The sequence below is a fragment of the Cuculus canorus genome, chromosome 1 (genome assembly GCF_017976375.1).
Source record: "Cuculus canorus isolate bCucCan1 chromosome 1, bCucCan1.pri, whole genome shotgun sequence".
NCBI classification, from domain to species: Eukaryota; Metazoa; Chordata; class Aves; order Cuculiformes; family Cuculidae; genus Cuculus; species Cuculus canorus.
The window spans coordinates 81318799-81339279 of record NC_071401.1 but is presented as its reverse complement, the minus strand read 5'-3'; the positions used below and the strand labels follow the sequence as shown (position 1 = coordinate 81339279).

Sequence of the window (20481 nt, the reverse complement as noted above, 5' to 3'; positions counted from 1 at the left end):
ATTTGTCAGTCATGGTTTTGATTAGGAAAACTTAGGCTACTTCAGTCTGAAAAACAGGAGGTGTACGTTTAAGCTAATGCAATTTTATGTCATAATAGGCATAGGGTAAAAGTATGTATATTGTAAGTTGTTTTGGATCAGGTGATGATTGGTAGCTTGCTAATTACAGTAAACCTCTAAATTTCAATTGAGTTTGTACTGTTACCAAGGCTTATAACCCCCTCAGGCATTTAAATAGAAGAATCATTAAAACCCCTCAAATACAATGCTCTAGTAGTTGAAAATAAAACTGATTTTCCTCAATTCCAGAGATTCCTGATGGAGATATGAACTGAATGTCTAGGAAAGATTTGTCTCATATTTCAACTTCAGGATGGTGAAAATGATTTGGAAAGTAGTAGTACTGACATGCAAGCTGGCTTTTTTTACTAATGAGCATCAAGAGAACTAGTTCATGAATTACTACAATGTAATATGTCTAATAATAGCAGTAAAATCTACCTAAGTAAAATCTAATTGATATAAATTCATATAAAAAGATTTAGAATACTGTAATCAAGGCTTTAGGAATAAACAGTTTCATAAACTGTCTTACTGTTTGTAAGTAAAATCAATTTTTTTTTCTTGAACCACTTGTATTTTGTTGGATAGTATAGCTTTGATTTTTAATTGCTGACTTGATAAATTCTTTAAACTTTCAAAAGATTTCAATGAAATAATTGATATTCTTAGCACACATGAAGTTTGAAAATTAAAAGTACAAATACATTTATGCAAAAAAAATAAAATAACCCATCTGACTTAGGAAATTACACAAATAACTTTCATGCTTCCTGAAGTATTAAAAAGACTGGTGAATATAAACCAAACTGACTATAGCCTGTCAATTACCAAGAGTAAGATTTGTACCCTCATCTTTTATTGTCTCTTTAGCGTCATTATTTTGTGGAATTTTTTCTGAATGGGTTTCCTTTTTTTAAGTTTTCCCTAGTCAAGAATTATTTTTAAAAAATCAAACCTGATTGTAGTACTTATACTTCTATATACCAATGTTGCATAAATTAGAATTGTATTACAGGTTATTATTCTCTCTTAAAATATATACCAGTAATTTTTGGTTTCTGGAACTGAATTTAATGATATATTATAACTTTAAAATAATTTGTGATTGGAAAACAGGAATCTTCAGGAAGGAGATTGCACCCTCAGTAAGACTTCAGCTTTTGCTCTGAATCACTCCTGAATCTGTTTTGTAGCATGCTGTAGGCACAGGGAGTGTTGCTGCAAGAGATTTTGCCTTTTCTGTTTGCTATCATCTCTTGCACATTTCCATTCTTGAAAATATCCTGATTTTTTTTTTTTTTTTCTGGAGGTTTGTACTTGTCTTACTTGGATCAGTTGCAATTTGCTTTCAGTATAAGGCCAAAGGGGATCGCAGTGATCTTCTACCCAAGCCTCTCAACTGGAATAGGACCAAATATATATAAATAATCCCGAAGGAACAACTAGTTTTTAAAATGTATCCAGTAAAGTAAATCATATCCTCCCACTGTTCTCATATTTCACTGTTGTAGCAGAAAATATATTGTAATATCTTGGCTCTGCAAAATAACCTTTTTCTAGTTGTTTTTGTAGGAACCATGTTGAACAATTTATAGTCCTCCTTTTTAAAATCTCTATGCTGTCTTAAGTTTATCATGCTCTTCTTTGCACTGATTGGTACAACTAGAGAGAACCATTTTTCTTGCTTTTATCTTTTTAATGTATGAGCGATCTCAGAGGCTTTTTTTGTGTCCCATAATTATGCTGGCACTCCCATGAGAATGCATCTGTAGAGAATGAGCTGTGTCTGTATAGGGAATACGTTAAGTGTGCTTGAGTATGTCCATAGTAGATGTGTTTGCGTGTAAATGCTTACTGAATAGTATATACAGTCAAGCAAGAGTGAGAGTGTGTAGTATCTTGTGGCTTGCTTAAAAATAAATCTTTAATTTCTTACAAGTTATCTGAGAAGCCCATGATGTATTTCCCTCCCCTGGCTTTTTTATTTTTAGTCATTTTAAAGTTGAATGCTTGTGAGGAGGCAGTATTAAGAATTTATAAGATTTTCATGAAAATAGAGCATCATCTTAGTGATGTTTCAGTTCCTTGATCATCTCTCCTTAAAAATCAAAAGGCCATCAAAAACATAAATGACATGAAATTTCAGCTTTTTTTTTTTTTTTTTTAACAGAGAGACCAATACACTCAGAATTGGTCATAAGCTCATTTTCCTGTAGTTACGTGCAAGGGTTTCTGTCTGGGCTGTTAACAAAAAGTCTGTACACACTTGCTCATGTTGCCTTTCCTAGCTGTCGATCTCAAGAAACCAGGAGAGACTAAGCTGGCTTGGGAAACTTCTTGCCGTGAGTGAGCAGAGGTAGGAAAAGCTCCAGATTTCCTGTGACATAAACAAGAAGAACCTTTGTTTCCCTCGGATGGCCTGGAGTGTGAGTCAGTGTCAGGGCTGGGCTCCTGCTCCGCTGAGCTGAGCTCATGCAAGGAAGGGGCAGGACTCCAGGGCTCTTCTTGGACAATTCAAGCTGCTGAAAGGCAGCTTGGCTTCACAATGGGAGAGGAGGTATTTCTTTTACAGTTAGTTGGGGTTTTTTTCTGTGGTTGTTTAAAACTGTATGGAAATATATATTCTGCAGAGCACAGGATTTGACTGCAGGGTTCCTTGGTTCTTCTGCACACTGTAGGTGCTGAGTAGGTAAAAGGAGAAGAAGCAAAAAGAGTGCTGGGGATCCTGAAGTCCATTTCTGCTGTAAAGGACTGTATTAGGATAGGGAGTTACTTTTGTGTGAAAACATATTCTGTCCTGGCTTTGTTTAGCTTAAGTTTTTTTCCTTTCAGACTGTTTGGCCATTAAACTTGCACAGATGTTTTTTATTTCTATATAATTTGGTTTCAATTTTCCTATTCTAAAGACTAGTGTAACTTTACAGTTAGATAAGACTAGTTGCACTGTCTTAAGGATGTGTTGCTCTTTCAAATGTTTACTTAGTAAATGAAAATTCACCCCTTCTGTTTTTTCCTTCCCAAATGCACTAATAAAACTGCACTACTTTTTGGCAGAACAAAGCAGAGGAGCTTTACTAATTCCTCTTCTGAGTGAGGTGAAATTTGGAGTCTTTTGTAGAAAGGAGGAAAATTGATACAAGTGATTTTTGGAGAAAATGATACTGGAATAATAAAATCTAAATGGAAATTGTCCTTTCCTTCAAGAAACACCAAGGAAAACTAGAGTCAACTGATGCTTTAAAAATTTTGTAGAAAGCTGAATGGAGATACACCAAGTAAACTGTTTAATGATTTGCAGATACTTTGGGGACTCCTAGTAAAAATGGGAAATTTTCTGAACTTTAGTTTTTCACAGCTGTAGTCAGTAAGCTATTTGCAGAAATGAGACTACAAGTTTTTGAAGTGGCTTTTTCTCTTAAATGTACCATATGTCAGTCTTTTTTTCTGCCTTTAAAAAAGAAAAGAGAAAGGAGGAAAGGAGTAGTGCAAAAGGATCATGGCAGCCAGGCACTCAGTGGGATAAAAAGTCTATAGGCCAATTTCTAATATGCCTTTTTAACTCCTTTTTGTGTGCGTTTCTATAGGAGGTTAGTTGCGTTCTGTGTTTCTAAAATAGTTCTAAATGCTAGGGGTATGAGTATATTATTACAGTTAGTTGACTAAGTGCTTTGTAAAAACTTCCCAAAAAGAAAGGAGGTGGGAGAAAGGACTCAGCTCTTGTGGAGGAAGTCCTAATGCAACTGTGACTGGTAGCCAAGTAGGGGCTGCTGGTGGCTGCTTTCCACTGGGCGCTGGGCTATTTGCCACGCAGTGGCCACCCAAAGGGCAGTAGACTGCCATAGGCACAGCTGACAGTTTCTTATGCGGCGGACTTTGTACCTAAAGCACTTGCCGAAAAGAAAAACTGAAAAGCATGATATCAGTAATTTTCCATTTTTTTTTTTTGAGTTTCAGAGATCATTCAAGGGAAAAGAGATGAAATTCAAGTCAGTTGAAAGAGAACTGGATGGAGATGCTAATGTATTTTATTTTGTCACTTGTTTCTCTTTAGTTTTTCCTGGGAGAATTTAAAAATAAAAATATCTCCCTGTTTTGCCTCAGTAGCTACTGTCCTAATTTCAGTGATGCAAAGGGCGAGGGGGAAAAAAATTGAAAAAATTAAAATTAAGGATAATCTGAGGAGAAAAAAGTACAATGCCAAAATGGAGGAAATATTTGCTGTCAGCACTAAGTCTAAGACTATCTGCATGACAGTATGTGTTTAGTATTTTTTTAAATCATTGAGTATGAAATATTTAATTGAACAGCTACTTGACAGTTGTTGTCAGCATCACAAATTTCACCAAAAAAAAAGCGAAGTAGAATTGTTGCCACTTTAAAAAGGAAGTTAGAGCCATTCCTGTTTATTGTTTTTCTAGATAATTTGTTTTGGAGAGATGAAAGTAGCTGCACTGCTTTCCTTACTTCTGCTAAAGAAAGAGGAGATACATGTAGCAGTTGTAAGGTTCATTAATTTTTATGAAAGAAGGAGGTTCCATAACAGCAGTGTCTAAACTGGGTGATGCAGTGTGGATCATGCTAGATACTAGCTGCTGTCTAGACAGGCATGGTTCTCCTGGGAGAGTAGGATGGAATTTCATTCACTCAGTGTGGATTCACTAAATTGGAATTGGATGATCTTGTTGGAATTAGATGATCTTTAAGGTCCCTTCTAACTCAAATAATTCCAAAGGATTTTTCCTAGAGGAGACAGTCATTAATTGTGAACTTCAACCTGCAAATGGTAAAATTCGTGGTGAAGGGTGTGAGGGTATGTGATCCTTTATATTTGTGTGAGCCACAGTCAGTAAAAAGGGAAAATGAAAAATAAATAAAGCAGGTAAAAAGGAAGACTTACGTGCTCCAAAAAAAAATACTTAGGATTGTTGCAAAAGTACTTTCTAGCATTGCAAATCTGCAACTTGAGGAAGAAAGAAAATGAGCTTGTTCATACAGCTCATTTTGATGTGCACACTTCCAGTGCTTTGAGATGAGGCAGTTTGGACTGTGTTGTGTGGGTTTCATTCCATATTTGCTATTTTTTTCCCTAAATTTCATTTGCTAAAGTGCTTTTACTGATCAGTGATTCTAACATGACTTGCTCCATTTGCTTCAGCAGCATCTACCTAATCTAAACTCTTACATTCACTTTCTCATCATTAACCTTTTAGGAAGGTGGATTTTTAGTTCATTAGTGGTTTGAAACTGACAGCCTGGCAGCATCAAATGTCAGGATTCCAAATTTTACAAAAATATGGATGTTTTAAAGTGTGCAAGTTAAGACACAGGCTTTTCTCCTGTCTGGGACACCAAGCATATTGGTAGAAAAAAGCCTCTCCATCCCCCTCTGTGCCCATGAGTTGAAATTTTAAGAACTTGTCAAAACACTAGTTACAACAACTTTAGAGTATGAACTCACCTGCTGGAAGAACAGGTTTAACTCTGGAGAATAGTGATGTAAAAAGCAAAACAGGAACTCTTCTGCTTTCCAAGCTATCCCAAATTTTAATGAAGATAATGTTTCACTGTTCATACTTGTTCATGGTTTTATTTGTACCCCCTTTTCCATCCAAGAAGTTAAAACAAAAATTTTGCATTGCATATTTTAGTAATTTCTTTGAATATTGTTTGATATAACACGTATATGACACGTATATGACTCTGATGACTTGCATAACACTAACAAAGATTTTCTTCATCTGTGGTTTGTAAGCTGCTGGTGGTCTGCTAAACACCTGGTAGTTTTAGTGCGTGGATAGCTGGATGAGACATTTGGTGCTGGCTTAGGTCATTTCTTAATGGAGCTCAACAGCTGGAAACAAGAATTAAAGTAATTTTCCATTTAAGCAGTTCTGAAATCGCTGAAGAGATGTTTGTAGTTGTAAATGAGAAGTTAGGAATCTGCGGAACAGTCTCACTAATTAGATGTCTTTTCCACTATAAAGGTTTGAGTCTCTCCTTTTAATGCAAAAATATAAATTACATGAATGTGGAGGACATAAACACTCACAGCTCAGCATAAACATCAATATCATCATTGAGAAGGCAGTGTATACACTGAGATATTGAAAGAATGTGTGTCTGAAGGCGTCTTAAATCTACAGCATTTTCTCAGAGAAAGTTGAAGACAGCTAAAGACTTTTCAGACTGCTTGACAGAGTTGAATTTATTTAGGAGGTTGGTAAGTTGTTACGAGTGCTTCACTGTTAGTTTTGTGTAGATGAAGTCCACCTTACAGGTCAGAAAAAGTTTGAGATGGCTAAACAGGAAATGCAAATATGTATTTCCATACTGTGAATTTGTCTTTTTCATTACAATGGCTGACTGTCAATCCAGTGTTTGCTTTAGACTCATATTTAGTCGACTTTTAGGCTCATAGTGGATTTTTCTGGTTCTGTGGGATCTACAAAAGATGACCCAGAGAACGAAACTTGCATATGCCATAAAGCATTTTTTAGCTGTGAAATTCCCCCATTGAAAATTTATGTAGGGGCCTACAAATCAGAGGGTTAAAACGAATGTGTAAGAGTTACTGTTTTAGAATTTTGAAGACTTTTCTAATTATTTTCTCCACATATCTTTGTTTTCCCTATGGTTTTGCTTTCTTTTTAACTGAATAACTTTGTTTGTTTTATGATATTTGGGGACAGAGAGGAGTTGGAATAATTCCTTGAAGTTTCCCTTGTATTATCACTTTGTTTTTATGTCACCTTGCTTTATTTAGTTTTACTTTCTGAAGTGTGCTGTATTCAGTATTCTATTTCCGTATGCTAAAGAATGAGATTTCCAGAAAACGGGAAGATCCTAAGACACCTGTATTTCAGATCAGAACTGTGTCTGGACTGGTATCATGGCTTCAGACTGGAAGCCTGGAGAAGAATGTGAGAAAAGGATAACCATACAGAGAAATTCCTGCAGTGACTCTTCATAGCCTCTAATCAGTTTGAACTTTGTGTTTCTTAAACCTAATGGATGTTTTTTTCCTCATCAAATTGAGGAGTCACATCTTCATTGCATATAACATGTTAGCATCTGTAACGTCTGTGAGAGTTCCATTTAACTGGATCACACGTTGTAGGAAGGCGTTACCTCCCTGTGTTTGTTTTGAATGTGGTACCTGCTAATTCCATCTAATAGCTCTTAATTTTTATTACTGGAAGAGAGAATGACTAAGTCCTCCCAAAACACCTTCTCCTTGCCTCTCCTCATTTTTAGACTTGTATCACCTGTGTGTATTTTTTTTTTTATTTTTTTTCCAGAATGAGGAATTTGTTCTGTAGGTTTGATTATTCTTTGTGACTCTCTCTCTTTACCAGTCCCTTCAGGGACTGAGGTGAGTTATGAGTGAAGGGAAAAGGAGGTAAGAACCACAGATGGTGATGTAGGTTAAGTGTGGATTCATATAGCATTTTGATAGAGCTTTCCATTGCTCTTTATTGCTTTCCAAAGTATTAACAGTTATGTGTTTCAAAGCCCATCATTTCTGTCTAAAGACAGTGTTTTTTTCTCCAGATGTGTAATTTTACTTCTATCCAAACTTTTTCCATCTTTCTTTTTTTCTGGGTCATCTGTGAACATGTGGAAAACAAGAGACTTGATCTCGATCCGTGAGAGACTCCACCGGTCACCATGGTGAAATCCTGCCTTTTATTTCCTGTCTTTCGATTGGTTGCTTATCTAAGTTAATAAGTTATAAAAAGGATGAACAGTAAACTCTTAAATCTCTGGTTTGTTTTTTTAGTATGCACTTAGATCATGATTGCAATCTTCTTCAGGAGCCATGACCAGTGACTTTTTTATTTATGTGTTTTGATGGAAGTTGCTGTGAATCAATTGTGCAAAGTAGAAAAGATTGTCCTGGGCTTGTGTAGAAACAGCTGTATGTATTGCTGAAACACCAGTATTTAGTGGTTTGATAGCTGTGTTTATAGATCTATTGATAGATCGAGAGAGAGGTCTATAGATAGATTAGGTGGCTGCTGTCCTACAGGTAATATGCGTGGACTACACAACTAATATATTTTAAAATAACAGCTATCATGGGATTCTGTGGACTGAATTTAGATGTCTATGATGTAGCTAGTACTCAAGGTTTCTTCACAATCTGTAGACTAAAAGGCATTATTAGAGCATGACCTTTCTTATTTCAAAGGAGAAGTGCTGATGAATTACATGCTAAAAGGACTGTTTACCTCCAGTGACAGAAGAGAAGTCTGCAGTGGCTGGCCCATATGTACACATCTTGCTCATAGATGATGTTTAAGTGAAAAGAGCTCCATCTTGAATAGCTGCTTCAGAATGACAACATATTGTCATTTTACATCTGTTTGACAAAAGCAGCTGAATGCCGTTGTGCTGAGAAGTATAGCCAGATCACATGTAAAATGTGACAGACTCACATGTAGTTACAACAGAGCAGAGGCAAGGGTCTGTATGAAAAGCCTGATGTTAAGATTTTCTAGCTTTTGAAAGGTTAAGTATGAAATCATACTTAATGATCATTAAAATAAGAAGTAATTATGAACAACCTATTACATAAATAAAATTTGATTCATATTCCCTTGTTTGGGGACCACTGTGCTGCTTTATTTGCTTAGTTTACATTCTTACTCGTTTATCTGCTTTGAAAACGAGTTCTTTACAAAGACGTGTTGTAATTCTGAAGGCCTGTGTTCATCCAAATCTGAATGTCATTTAGTACAGACATGAGTTAGAAAATACACACTTAAGTCTGCTGGAATATGGACAAAATGTGAAAATGCATTATTTTCAGATCGTCCAGTAGAAGGTAATATGGCTTGTATGTGTACAAAGGAGCTATAATAGGACATTTAAAAATACTTTGCTTTGTTGTGTGCATTCTGTGAAGTATTTGCCAAACATCCCACTAAAGAATTTCTCTGTGTGCGCGCGCCACGTCTGATCTTGTCGTCAGGGTGCCCATTCTTTGTGGATATATCATGTAGTATGTAGAGCTGAGCTCTTGAGTGTCATTTGCATTTAGTCTTTTGAATCATGGAAAGGCCAGTACTACTGCAACTTCTCTTTGGGTTGCTCTGAGCATGGTCAAAATGTGATACGTTGGCCCCAGCAATTATTAAAGCACACTATGAGATGCTCACCATGCTTTCCCCGTGAGCTTAAGCTGGTAAAAATGAGCACTGCAATAGAGAGTTGCGCCTTAGTCCTGTGACTATAAATTTTACTCTCTCAGTTCTACCCAAATGTTTGTTCAACTGTTCAGTGAAGCAGATAGGATTAAAACTCTCCTTTATTCTTTCTTCCCCTCTGCAATACTTTTAAACATTAAACAATTCCCTCCTCTCCCCTTACAGACATACTAATGTCTGGGCAGAGGGGAGGAGTGGTGGCAGGAGTCCACAGACAAGGGTGGCTCCATGGAGACATGGACATCTTTGGTGAGTGAGGTTGGGCAGTGACCAGGCTGTTTGTTCTCTCTTGCTCACAGCAAATGAATTCTGAGGCACCTGTGAGACACCAGTTGTGAGTCGTGCTGTCTCTCTGCTCATACTCAGAGTAAACTAGGAGCAGGAGAATAAAAAGGATTTTGCTTGCCTGTGCTTGCACCAGTCTGGTTGTAATTGAGGACTTGATGAGCATTTGTTTCCTGTCCCATTCATTCACCTAACCTAGTTTTAAGGAAATTACCTTGTGTTGTGGTTGGAATGTCCTCATAGATGATGTCAGAAGAAATGTGAGCAGCTTGGGCAACTGGGGCTCTCTGTATTAGCTGGGTGTGCATTGGGCAGAGGTACCGACCTAGTTGGTATTAAAAAATATTAATAATTATAGTTCAGGAGCATAGGGGCAGTGTTTCTACCAAAGTATAGCTGGGTAGAAATTAGGTACAGAGGAAGAAGCTGTTTTAGATGACTGAGACAATCAAATGTGCATATAGTTCCTTAATCTCACTTTCCCTGAAGAATTTCTGTTTTCTCTACACAGGCTTCTTGAAATTCCCATTGCCCTAATTGAAGTGCCATTTGGTAACCCTTTTAAGTAAACTGTTCGCTCTGTCCTTTTTGGAAACCCCAGGACAGCAATCATGCTGTCACAGAAGTCCTTTGTGTGGAGTTGAATGTTGGTATCATGGGCAAAACTGAAATCCTGGGCATTTCTCTTATTTTGTCTCTGACAGAGTAAGGACATTGTGACACTGAAAGCCTTTGGGGTTTTTATATGTGGGCTTTTTTTTTAATAGTTTAAGGAAGTCCAGGTAGGGTGGATAAATGTTCCTTAAGCACTTGTAGCGTATTAGGAAAAAATAAATTAAATTTGTTCCTGCCCCACAACATCAGCATTATACATAGTCAGTGAGAAACTTATTTATCCTTCTGTTCATGCAGAACATCTAGTGACCATTTCTGCTTCTTTGTGAAAAAATGTTCTTAGTTACAAAATGGACTGGCAAAAACACATTAAAGAATACAGCTTTTATGTTGTCACAAACAGTGGCCTTGGATTTACATGTAAACCTATAGATAAAAAAAATACTCATGCATATCCCCAACACAAGAAGGATATGGAACTATTGGAACAGGTCCAGAGGAGGGCCATGAAGATGATTAGAGGGCTGGAGTGCCTCCCATACGAGGACAGGCTGAGAGAGTTGGGGTTGTTCAGCCTGGAGAAAAGAAGGCTCTGAGGAGACCTTATAGCAACCTTTCAGTACCGGAAGGGGCTACAAGAAAGCTGGAGAGGGACTTTTTGCAAAGGCTTGTGGTGACAGAAGAAGGGAGGATGGCTTTAAATTGGAAGAGAGATGATTTGGATTAGACATTAGGATGATATTCTTCACAATGAGGGTGATGAAACACTGGCACAGATTGCCCAGGTAAGATGTGGCTACTCCCTCCCTGGAAGTGTTCAAGGCCAGATTGGATGAGGCCTCGAGCAGCCTAATCTAGTGGGATGTCCCTTGCCCATGGCAGGGGAGTTGGAACTGGATGATCTTTAAAGGTCCCTTCCATCCCCAACCATTCTGTGATTCTATGATATTAACAACATTCAAAAATAGTATAAAATGTTAAAAGGAAGTATTGTGGTCAAAAGAAACACAGCATGTTTTTTCCCCTTACCTAATCACTGAAGTTTTCTCAAATTCTAGGAGTACTTGAGATACATAACTGTCTTTTCCTCTGGTGTATAAAATGTCAATGCATATTGTTGTATTTTCACTGTTCAAACTGACAAATGATGTTAAACTTAAAAAAGTTTCCAGCTCATACAGCCCATTTTTATGAATTCTTTAGTGTGTGATGTATTTTTGAAGAATATCTTTGTGCAGTTAGATTTCAAGTAGCATTTCCAAAATATTTTATCTGGGGTAAAGACCTCAATACTCCTTCCAGAATAAATACTGATACTAAGTAAATATTTTTTTCCTTGTTCCCAAGTAAATAAGGTGTTGCTTGGAGAAACTTGTATTTGTTAAAGGTGAGTCAAAGGATAAGTGTGTTCTTTTAGTGCAAAGAAATATAACAAAATTCCATTTGAATTTTTCAGATTAAGTGTTCTAGAGACACAAGACCTGAATAACAAAAATTATTTAGATAAGTCAGTTTTCAACAACAGAAAGCCCTGGAGTACAATTTTAAAATATACTGAAGGAGGAAGTGTGATCACAGGTCTACTTTTCTTCCTCTGGTCAAGGTTGAACAGTTGTAGAGAAGGGCCGTAGTGCCCTCAAGTGAGAAAACCTCACTTGTATGCTTCCCGTTACATGCTCTGCTTCCCTTGTATTCTTCTGTGTTGTTACAGAGGTTGCAGTTGAGCCAAAATATGTAAAAGAAAGGAAATGAGACTGTTTAGATTGAACTGCAACCTCATTCACATGACTTTGTGTGCTACTTCAACTACTTCTATCATCACTGTTATTATCAGAGGAAATAAGGATTGGCAGCGTCCTGAACTGCCATCAAGACCTCTTCTGCTAACAAAACCTGTTATAAGGCTATACTGTCCTTCTGCTGGCTTCATAAACCAAGCATTAAGACTGGCAGGTTGCTGCTAAATCTTCTCATCTCTCTGAATATCTCGACACCAAATCATGCTCATTATTCATGCTTTTATCTGCTGTTTTTGCATCAAGAGGGCACTTCATATCCTTTCATGTTTAGGATTCACTTGTCAGGTGATTAAGGGGATTTGTGTCTGACAGCTAAATAATCTAATTATACTCGCCTTGCAGAAATAGTGGGATCAAGATTCTGCTTTTTTTGTTGATATGTTCTCTTGTGTGTTGGGGGTCAACCTAGACTTAGAGTTAGGAAATATGAACTCTTGTTTCCACTACATGTTTCTTGTGTGATAGGGCTAAGCGAGTCAGAATTATATCTGCAGAGTAACATAAATGGAGCAAGGCTGACTGCCACCATCTAGAAATGAGATCTACGGGAGTAGATCCTCTGTGGTAGGAGTATAGAGGGGAAACTGAAACAGTAGGTTTCAGGAGTGACTCTGAACCATCAAGTTAGAGGTACAAAGGCAGAGAATATGCTACCCTTTTTGCTGGTGCTGAAACCGTCCTTCAGCCAAGAATTCAAGATATATTGGGCCAGAGAGAAAATACAGAACTTCACCTCTCTTCCAGAGGTGCTGGTTTTGCCAGCCTAAAATCCCTGTGTGTATATTTTACTCCTTTTCATAGATAAATTTTGAAACAGTTAGTGTACAAAATTACTAACATGGAGCTCTTCAAATTCTTTATACATCTTGAAATTTTTCAATTACTTGAAGTGTGTATTCCAGTGTTTTCCTCATGGTCCCCAAGAGGTCCTCAGTGCCTTGAAATCTAAATCTTAGCTCTCTTGGCTCTCCACTTTTATGCAGAAGGTCACTGGAGTATGGAGGAGTTTTGTTGGTGTTGATGCATACCTTACCAGAACAGGATGTTGAAGTACAGCTAGGGGTTTTAAGTCCTCGTATCCATATAAGCAGGTAATAATTACACTTCTGTCCTCCACTACGCATAGCTGGGTTTTTAAAGCTAGATAGCTTTCTTGATAGGGAGAAAAGATGAATGAGAGAGGGGATAGCGTGTATATGTTATAATAATTGGTGAAGGTACATAAAGCTGAATATCACCAATTTTATTTTGTTGGAGGCAGAAAGTGTTTGCTTACTGTTCTTTCAATTTACCTGTCAGAGGCTAATTTTGCTTATTGTAGTATTCTGTAAATTAGTTATTTTTGCTCAAAATAAATAAAACTGGGAACCATTTAAAAAGATATTGTCAACTTAAAAATTATACTCAATCTACAATGACTGTAATGAATGCTCCTTGTATGGAGAGAAGTCAAGTTTTTTCCCCCACTCTTCTTTCAGTTGTACTTTTGGTACTGAATAGCACCTTTCCTTAAGTAATTTCATTCAGTCCTTCAATAAAACTTCTGTGAGTCTCTCCTGAATCTCTGTTAAGGGGTTATTGTTTAAAAATGTTAGTAAACATTTTTTAAAGGGAAAATTTAATGATCACATTTTTATGAATTCTTTATAATTTAAAACCAAAAAAGCTAGTACACCCTCCAAAAAGATACCTACATGTAGCTTAATTTGCCTCTGTTTCTTCACTGCCCTTTTTCTACTCCTATATTTTGTATTTCCGTTACATTTTTTTATGTTGTCCAACTTTTACCTGAAACTGTAAATTTTAAAGGATAATCATTATTTTTTTTCAGAATATTGGGAAGAAATTACCTCCAGCCACAGCAACTCAGGAGCCAACAAAAATAGAAGTGGACGGCAAAACAAAAAGTAGGTTTCAGAGTTTTCTCTTCTTTGCACTTTGTGCTGTTAAGCCTCTTAAAGACAAGCTGAACACTTTCTGGTTTTTAAATAAAAGAATGAGCTGTATATGTGAAAAGCAAGGCTGCAGACAGATATATTTAGGATAAACTTTGAGTAGGTGGTACATAGACATAACGCTTTGTTTCACAGAATCCTCTGAGCTGTTTTTGCTCTGATAACCCTACCTTGAGTTTTCTACCATCAAAAATCAAATTAAATTATGTGAGCAGCTTTCAGCCTTGAGGCTACGTCAGAATTGATCCAAGTTGAATAAGATGCAATTTCAGGATGTAACCTATAGATAGGTCATAGAAAAAATGGCTCTGGTTGTGAGTGCCCTTGCTTTTTTCCTGTTTTTTCTTATGTTATGTAGCAGAATTGATCTGGGTGGGTAGTATAGTTTGTATGGGAAATGAACAGTGTGCAAGAACTTCAGTTCTGGTTTTGTCATTAAATCTTTTAAGCAGGTCTCAGTGCTGCTCTAGAGAGGTGTATGTAACTAGCTTACCAAATAACTTATGTATATATTCTCCATATTTTCATTTTATTTATCTAAAGTCACAAGTAAACGATATGGATTCTGGTAGAAAAGAATAGAAGGAAAACACAGACATACTTTAGATAAGAAATTGAGTAGAATATAAAGTGTAGAGTTTTAAAGTCTTGCGTTGTTTCTCCTTCCTTGATGTGTTTATCCTTTTAGATGGTTAGCGGCTAACATTTTGTCTCAGAACTAGAACACATACAGACATAGGAAGGATAGCATCTGGAGCAGCAGAACAGGGACTGTCAGAGAGAAGTGTATGGTTATGACCTGATTTACCACGTTTTCAGCTCAGACTTGCAAAAGCAGCTTAAAGCAGCTTTTAGTGAGTTGTCCATTAGCTGCACCACACTAATTGACTTGCTGCATCACCTTTCTTGTTCCCCTTGTGACATCGGGCTGTTAATGGGAAGTATTGCAAGAACTCAATTTCCCTGATGAAGTGAGAACTTGAAATACTGAAAAATGTGCTAACTGTACCTAAATTTCATTATTTAGGACATTTTATCTTTCCTGGAATCTCTGGGGCCTCAGCAGAATTTTTGGCATCTCTGTTCTTGCTTGTGAAAGAGAAGCATGTGTATGGGAAGATCTGCTGTAATGTATTATATATAATTGTCTTAGAGATGGCATCATAGGAGATGATACTTTTCAATCAATTGATGTTGTCCTTCATTTAACTTCAAAAACCCTTCAGTGAAAATAAAATATACTTCACTCTGGTTTGATTTTGATATAGGTGGAGGAATATTTTTTTTCATTATACAGTTAATGTTTGATAGTCAGATGTAAGGAGTATGATCAGAGGCTGGTATAGGTCTATGATCTATCTCATATTTGTCATTTCTCAAAAATTCAGGTTTTATTTCCTTCCTAAAATCTACCACAAACAAACTTGAAAAAGCATCAAATCCAGGGAAATTTGCTGTCACCAGAAAACTGGTGATTGTCCTAATTGCAATGTTTGGCATAAAAGTATCATTCCACCTTGGCCCTCAACTACATTCACTTTTGCCTGGGGTGGTTGTGTACCAGTCTTCCTTGGAGTCTTTGCTGGACAAACTACTGTGCCATTCTCCAAAGAAGTGAAAAGAAACAGGAGATCCATAGATTCATCGCAGTATGGAGAGGGGTCTTCAGGATATGTGACTTAGATTCCTTTGGGGTTACTGCTGCATGTATGCAACAAGCAAGAGAAAGATTACGTTGGTAGAGGAATAATACAATTTCGCATCTTCTGCCTATTTCTTTCCATGGCTCAACTAGATAAAAATGTGGTTGCCTATGAAAGAGCCTGCTGAGAGAGGAATGGGAAGTAGTAGCCTACAGGGATTTTAGCATGCTGTGATGACTGTTGACCTTTCCCGTGTCTTTATTTTAGTCCACCTTTTTCACTGTAGTTTTTCTGATGTGATAGGGCAGTGATTTGCAGCAAAGCACTTGATGGGCTTACGATTTGCTCGTAATACATGCAAGATGGCCTGACTTCTGGAATGGGATGAGTTGGTCAGAACAAGAGACAGAGCAGTATGTTCTGTAGCTGTATCTCACAACAATATGCTCTGCAAATCTCCCTAAAAAGTGGGCTCAAGATGTTGGGGATAAAATGACGACTCTTTGGGGTCAAAGAGGTCTTTTTGCTCAAAGGGAGAGCACAATAAAGCACAAATCCTTACATAGCTTGAGAGGTCCCTTGGAAAACATCACTAACCTTTCGGGAATAAAAGAGTGCATCTTTGAGGAGAAAAGGGGAGAGCTGTGTGGTTTAGATTTATTGGTGCACAGACTTATAGGCAATTATTCTGCTGTTGAATTTCTATCTGTCTTACGTAGCTGGGATTGCATATGCATGTGTGCGTGTTTATCATTCTGTCTCTGGGGTGAGTTATATTTTTTTTCTATGAAGTATGTTGCTTTTATTTTAGGCTGCTTGTGGTGAAATGGCTGTGTTGTAGGAAGTATGTATACATTATTAAATAGCTCTGTCGGATTCTAAAATTCAGCAAAGCAAAAACATTCACGATGACTGAGAATGCTACTGGAGATCACTGAGATTGAAAAATGGAGTATAAATATGCAGACAACAAAACAGAAAAGGTAGTCACAGTATGCATTGACCACAGCACTTAATTTGGTTACTCCATTCACTCACTATTTACAATTTGTGTTAACCTGTTTCATAATAGGAATGCCAAAATCCTAGCAAGCAACTAATCTTTTTGCTTGATGGTAGAAGGTGTAAGGAATCCATTTATGAGTCTTGAGTACAACAATTAATAGTAAAAAAAATTCTGCTGAATGTAGTGTTTGGATTTTTTTTTAATCTGGTTTGTATTTTTTGTAACAATTACATAGTTTTTCACCAGATTTTGTACATTTTATTCCATTTCAGAAGCATTTTCTGAGTGATAGTTAAAGAGAAGAAGCTTAAGCTCAAAAATACTACTCTAATGCTGTTCATTTTCTTACTTAGTATTACTGTTTGTGCCCATATTGATTGGTTTATGATTTAGGCTTCATCAAGGGGGTAATATTTAAGCCTCTGGAATTACCTGTCCAGGTTTGTTGTTTGTTTTAGCTAAAAAGCCCAAAGCAAACAATTTCTGAGAAGTGTGAATCCAGCGCAGTGATTAGGTTACCTGAGATGGAAGAAATCTTGCTGTGGGGTGGAAGAACCAGTCCTTGCCTAACAATTAGGAAGCAGCAGCAGGCATAAGAGGAGGAAATTATGTCATTGTGGCCTAAGAGGAAAAGCGAATTCCAGAGTCACTGTTTCCTTTGAAATTTAAGCTTGAAAGTATGTTTGTCTGTGGACTGATGCCTTGAAAGTCACAGTTCATCCTAAGAGTCTGGCAGAAGAACAGATAGGAGAGGCATGCTTTTAAAGTGAACAGGGTCCACTGATACAGTAAATGGGGTTTGCTCAGCTCTGGTTTTCAACTGTATAATATTTAACCAATCTCTCAAGATACAAACAAATGAGTTTACCTGCTACAGTACTGCAAGACCCCAAGTCATATAGTAACTTTATACATAGACATCAGTGCTTTACACTGTGGTTGCAACTGAATTCTGTGGGTGAGATACAGTGCTTGCAACAGCCTGGATAATAAAGCACCTGTGTTCTGTAGGAATGTTGTCTCTTGCTATTGTTCTCCTACTTTGGGGCAATGATCTTTTGGGGGACTTGAGACTGTATCAAATAGACTGCATTTTGAACTTGCACAGACTGTGGGACACAAGGTGCAGAACAGAGATGAATGTTGACTATTCCCATAAAACATCCAGTTCTTTTTAGACAATACCTCCTTCATAGGGCTTAGGATGGTCCTGAGACTATTTCCTCAATGGAAGTGTGGGCAGTGACAGACCACTTGTACTAAATACCTAGTTCTTTTCTGCTGTTTTAAATTCCAGTTTCTGAGCTATGAGCATGATGCTGGGAAGGGGAATTGTGTGTCACCTTGGGCCCTTGGGATCTCTTAGGGAAGTTAGCAACAGCTATGTTCTTCCTTCGAAAGGACAGAACTAAGATGGACATGGGCAAAGAAGATTTTTATTGTTGTGTTGTCATTATATCTAGTCTAGTTGGAACAGTACAGTTGAAAAATCACAGGATGTAGCCAATGGTACATATTTTTAAATGGGATTATACTTAGGCCAAGCCTTCTCAATTCACAATATGTCAGGTCAGAAGCTGATCATCCTGCATTAGATCCAACCTGTTTGAATTGTAAGATACTCTGTAAGATTTATCTGCTCACTCAGTTCGCTGGGCAATGCCCATCGCCTATGGCAGGTTGTTCTCCTTTCCTAAGGAGGATCTGTGAGGTTGCAGGGAGAGACTTTGGGGTCTGGCAGAGTAAATCATTGTTGAATTAATAAATGAGGAGTGAAAAGCCCCTGAATATAATCTTTTCTCCTCCCTTACTGTTTTTTAGATATCTGCTGTTGGGTGATTATTAGCAGGAATATTATTAAGATATCTTCAGGTCAGAGGAAAAAAAGACAGGCTTCTGGAAGAACTACCTGTGATGTATATACCCAGCTGTATGGGGTTTGCATGGCAAGATTTTGGTAGAGGTGGGAGGGGTGGTTACAGGCCTTGTTTCTGTGAGAAGCTGCTAGAAGCTTCTCCTGTCCAACAGAGCCAATGCCAGCTGGCTCCAAGACAGACTTGTCACTGGCCAAGTCTGATCCCATCAGTGACAGTGGTAGGTGCGTCTGGGATAACTTATTTAAGAAGGGGAAAAGTTGCTGTGCAGCAGTAATTGCAGCCGGAGAGAGGAGTGAGACTGTGTGAGAGAAACGATTCTGCAGACACCAAGGTCAGTGAAGAAGGAAGAGGATGAGGCGCTCCATGTGCCAGAACGGAGATTCCCCTGCAGGCTGTGGTGAAGACCATGGTAAGGCAGGCTGTCCCCTTGTAGCCCATGGAGGCTAACAGTGGAGCAGATATCCACCTACAGCCTGTGGACGACCCCATGCCAGAGCAGGTGGATGCCCAAAGGAGGCCATGAGCCCATCAGAAACCTATGCTGGAGCAGGCTCTTGGCAGGACCTGTCGCCCTGTGGAGAGAGGAGCCCATGCTGGAGCAGGTTTTCTGGCAGGACTTGTGACACCATGAGGGACCCATGCTAGGACAGTCCGTTCCTGAAGGACTGCACCCCATGGAAGGAACCCATGCTGGAGCAGTTTGTGAAGAATGGCATGCCATGGGAAGGACTCATGTTGGAGAAGTTCGTGGAGCACTGTCTCCTGCACAAGGGACTCCACACTGGAGCAGGGCAATAGTGAGAGGAGTCTTCCCTCCGTGGAGGAAGAAGCAGCAGAAACAACATGTGATGAATGACCGCAGCCCCTATTCCCCATCCCACTGTGCTGCTGGAGGGGAGGTGGTAGAGAAAAATTGGAGTAAAGTTAAGCTCAGAAAGAAGGGAGAGTTGGGGAATGGAAAAGTCGTTTTTAAGATTTGGTTTTATTTCTCATGTTCCTACTCTGATTTGATTGGTAATAAATGAAACTAATTTCCCCAAATCAAGTTGGGTTTGCCCATGACAGTAATTGCTGAGTGATAGCTCTGTCCTTCTCTCGACCCATCAACCTTTCATTATGTTTTCTCCCCCCATCCTGTTCAGGACTAGGAGTGATGGAGCAGCTTTGGTGGGCAGCTGGTGTCCAGCCAAGGTCAGCTCACAGCACTAGCATTAGATGTCAAATGCAAAAATGAGATTTATCTTCTACCGTTGGGGGATGCTTAATATTGGTATTCTAGTTTGAAGCTTTAATTTTGCTTAAGTCTATATACCAGCCTGGTAATAGGATATATTTTTTGACCTTTAGTTTTTTGGTGGTGTTTTTTTCAGTTGGAAAACCACCAAATTTGGCAAGTTCCAGTGTGGTCTCCACAGTGCTGTGTCTGAAATTAGTATTTCCTTTTATCTTGTCTTCCTTCCTGTCAAAAAATGACTGTGGAGATTAAGTATTTCTACATCCTCTTGTGGTATTGTGCTCTGCTGAGTAAGGACAGTTTTAGTACCAAAGTGATATAACCTATTACACTCTTCTCTGTTTTTATTAATCTGATTTTAAAGGTTCATATTATTTTGAGCCTTGTTGGCTTTGCTTTTACTTACTTTAATCACGTTAGTCTACCATTTCCTTAGGAGAAGTTTGGAAGATGACTTTGTCCAGTCACTTACATGATTTTGAACCCATCATTGTTGAGACTAGCTCTGTTGCAGTGTGATCCACAAGGCCCTTGTTAGGCAGAGGAATGTATTGATTTACTGTTGTCAGTGCAAATCACAGTCAAAGAATCCAGACTTCCACTGTACATAAACCATGATATTTTCTTCACAGCTGTACCTTCACCCTGTGTTCTTGTGCCAGCCTTCTGAGCATGGGGTGGGGTGGCTGTGAGCCTCCCACGGCTCCCTCTTGTGCCTCTCACAAGATTGACTCCTGGCTCTTTATGAATTGCATCAGCATTTAGCTGAGCTTAAGATCTGTTTTATGACATTTT

The 20481-nt window shown here is 38.2% G+C and overlaps 1 protein-coding gene across 10 annotated transcripts in view; it reads left to right on the top strand.

Annotated features, from left to right (window-relative positions):
- Positions 1 to 20481, top strand: part of SH3KBP1 (SH3 domain containing kinase binding protein 1) — a 229201-nt gene that overhangs the window by 146906 nt on the left and 61814 nt on the right. For all 10 annotated transcript variants that reach the window (XM_054063899.1, XM_054063893.1, XM_054063948.1 and 7 more), the window contains one exon: positions 13803 to 13878. In XM_054063899.1, the coding sequence (XP_053919874.1) occupies positions 13803 to 13878 (76 nt within the window). The remainder of the gene's footprint in view (positions 1 to 13802; positions 13879 to 20481) is intronic.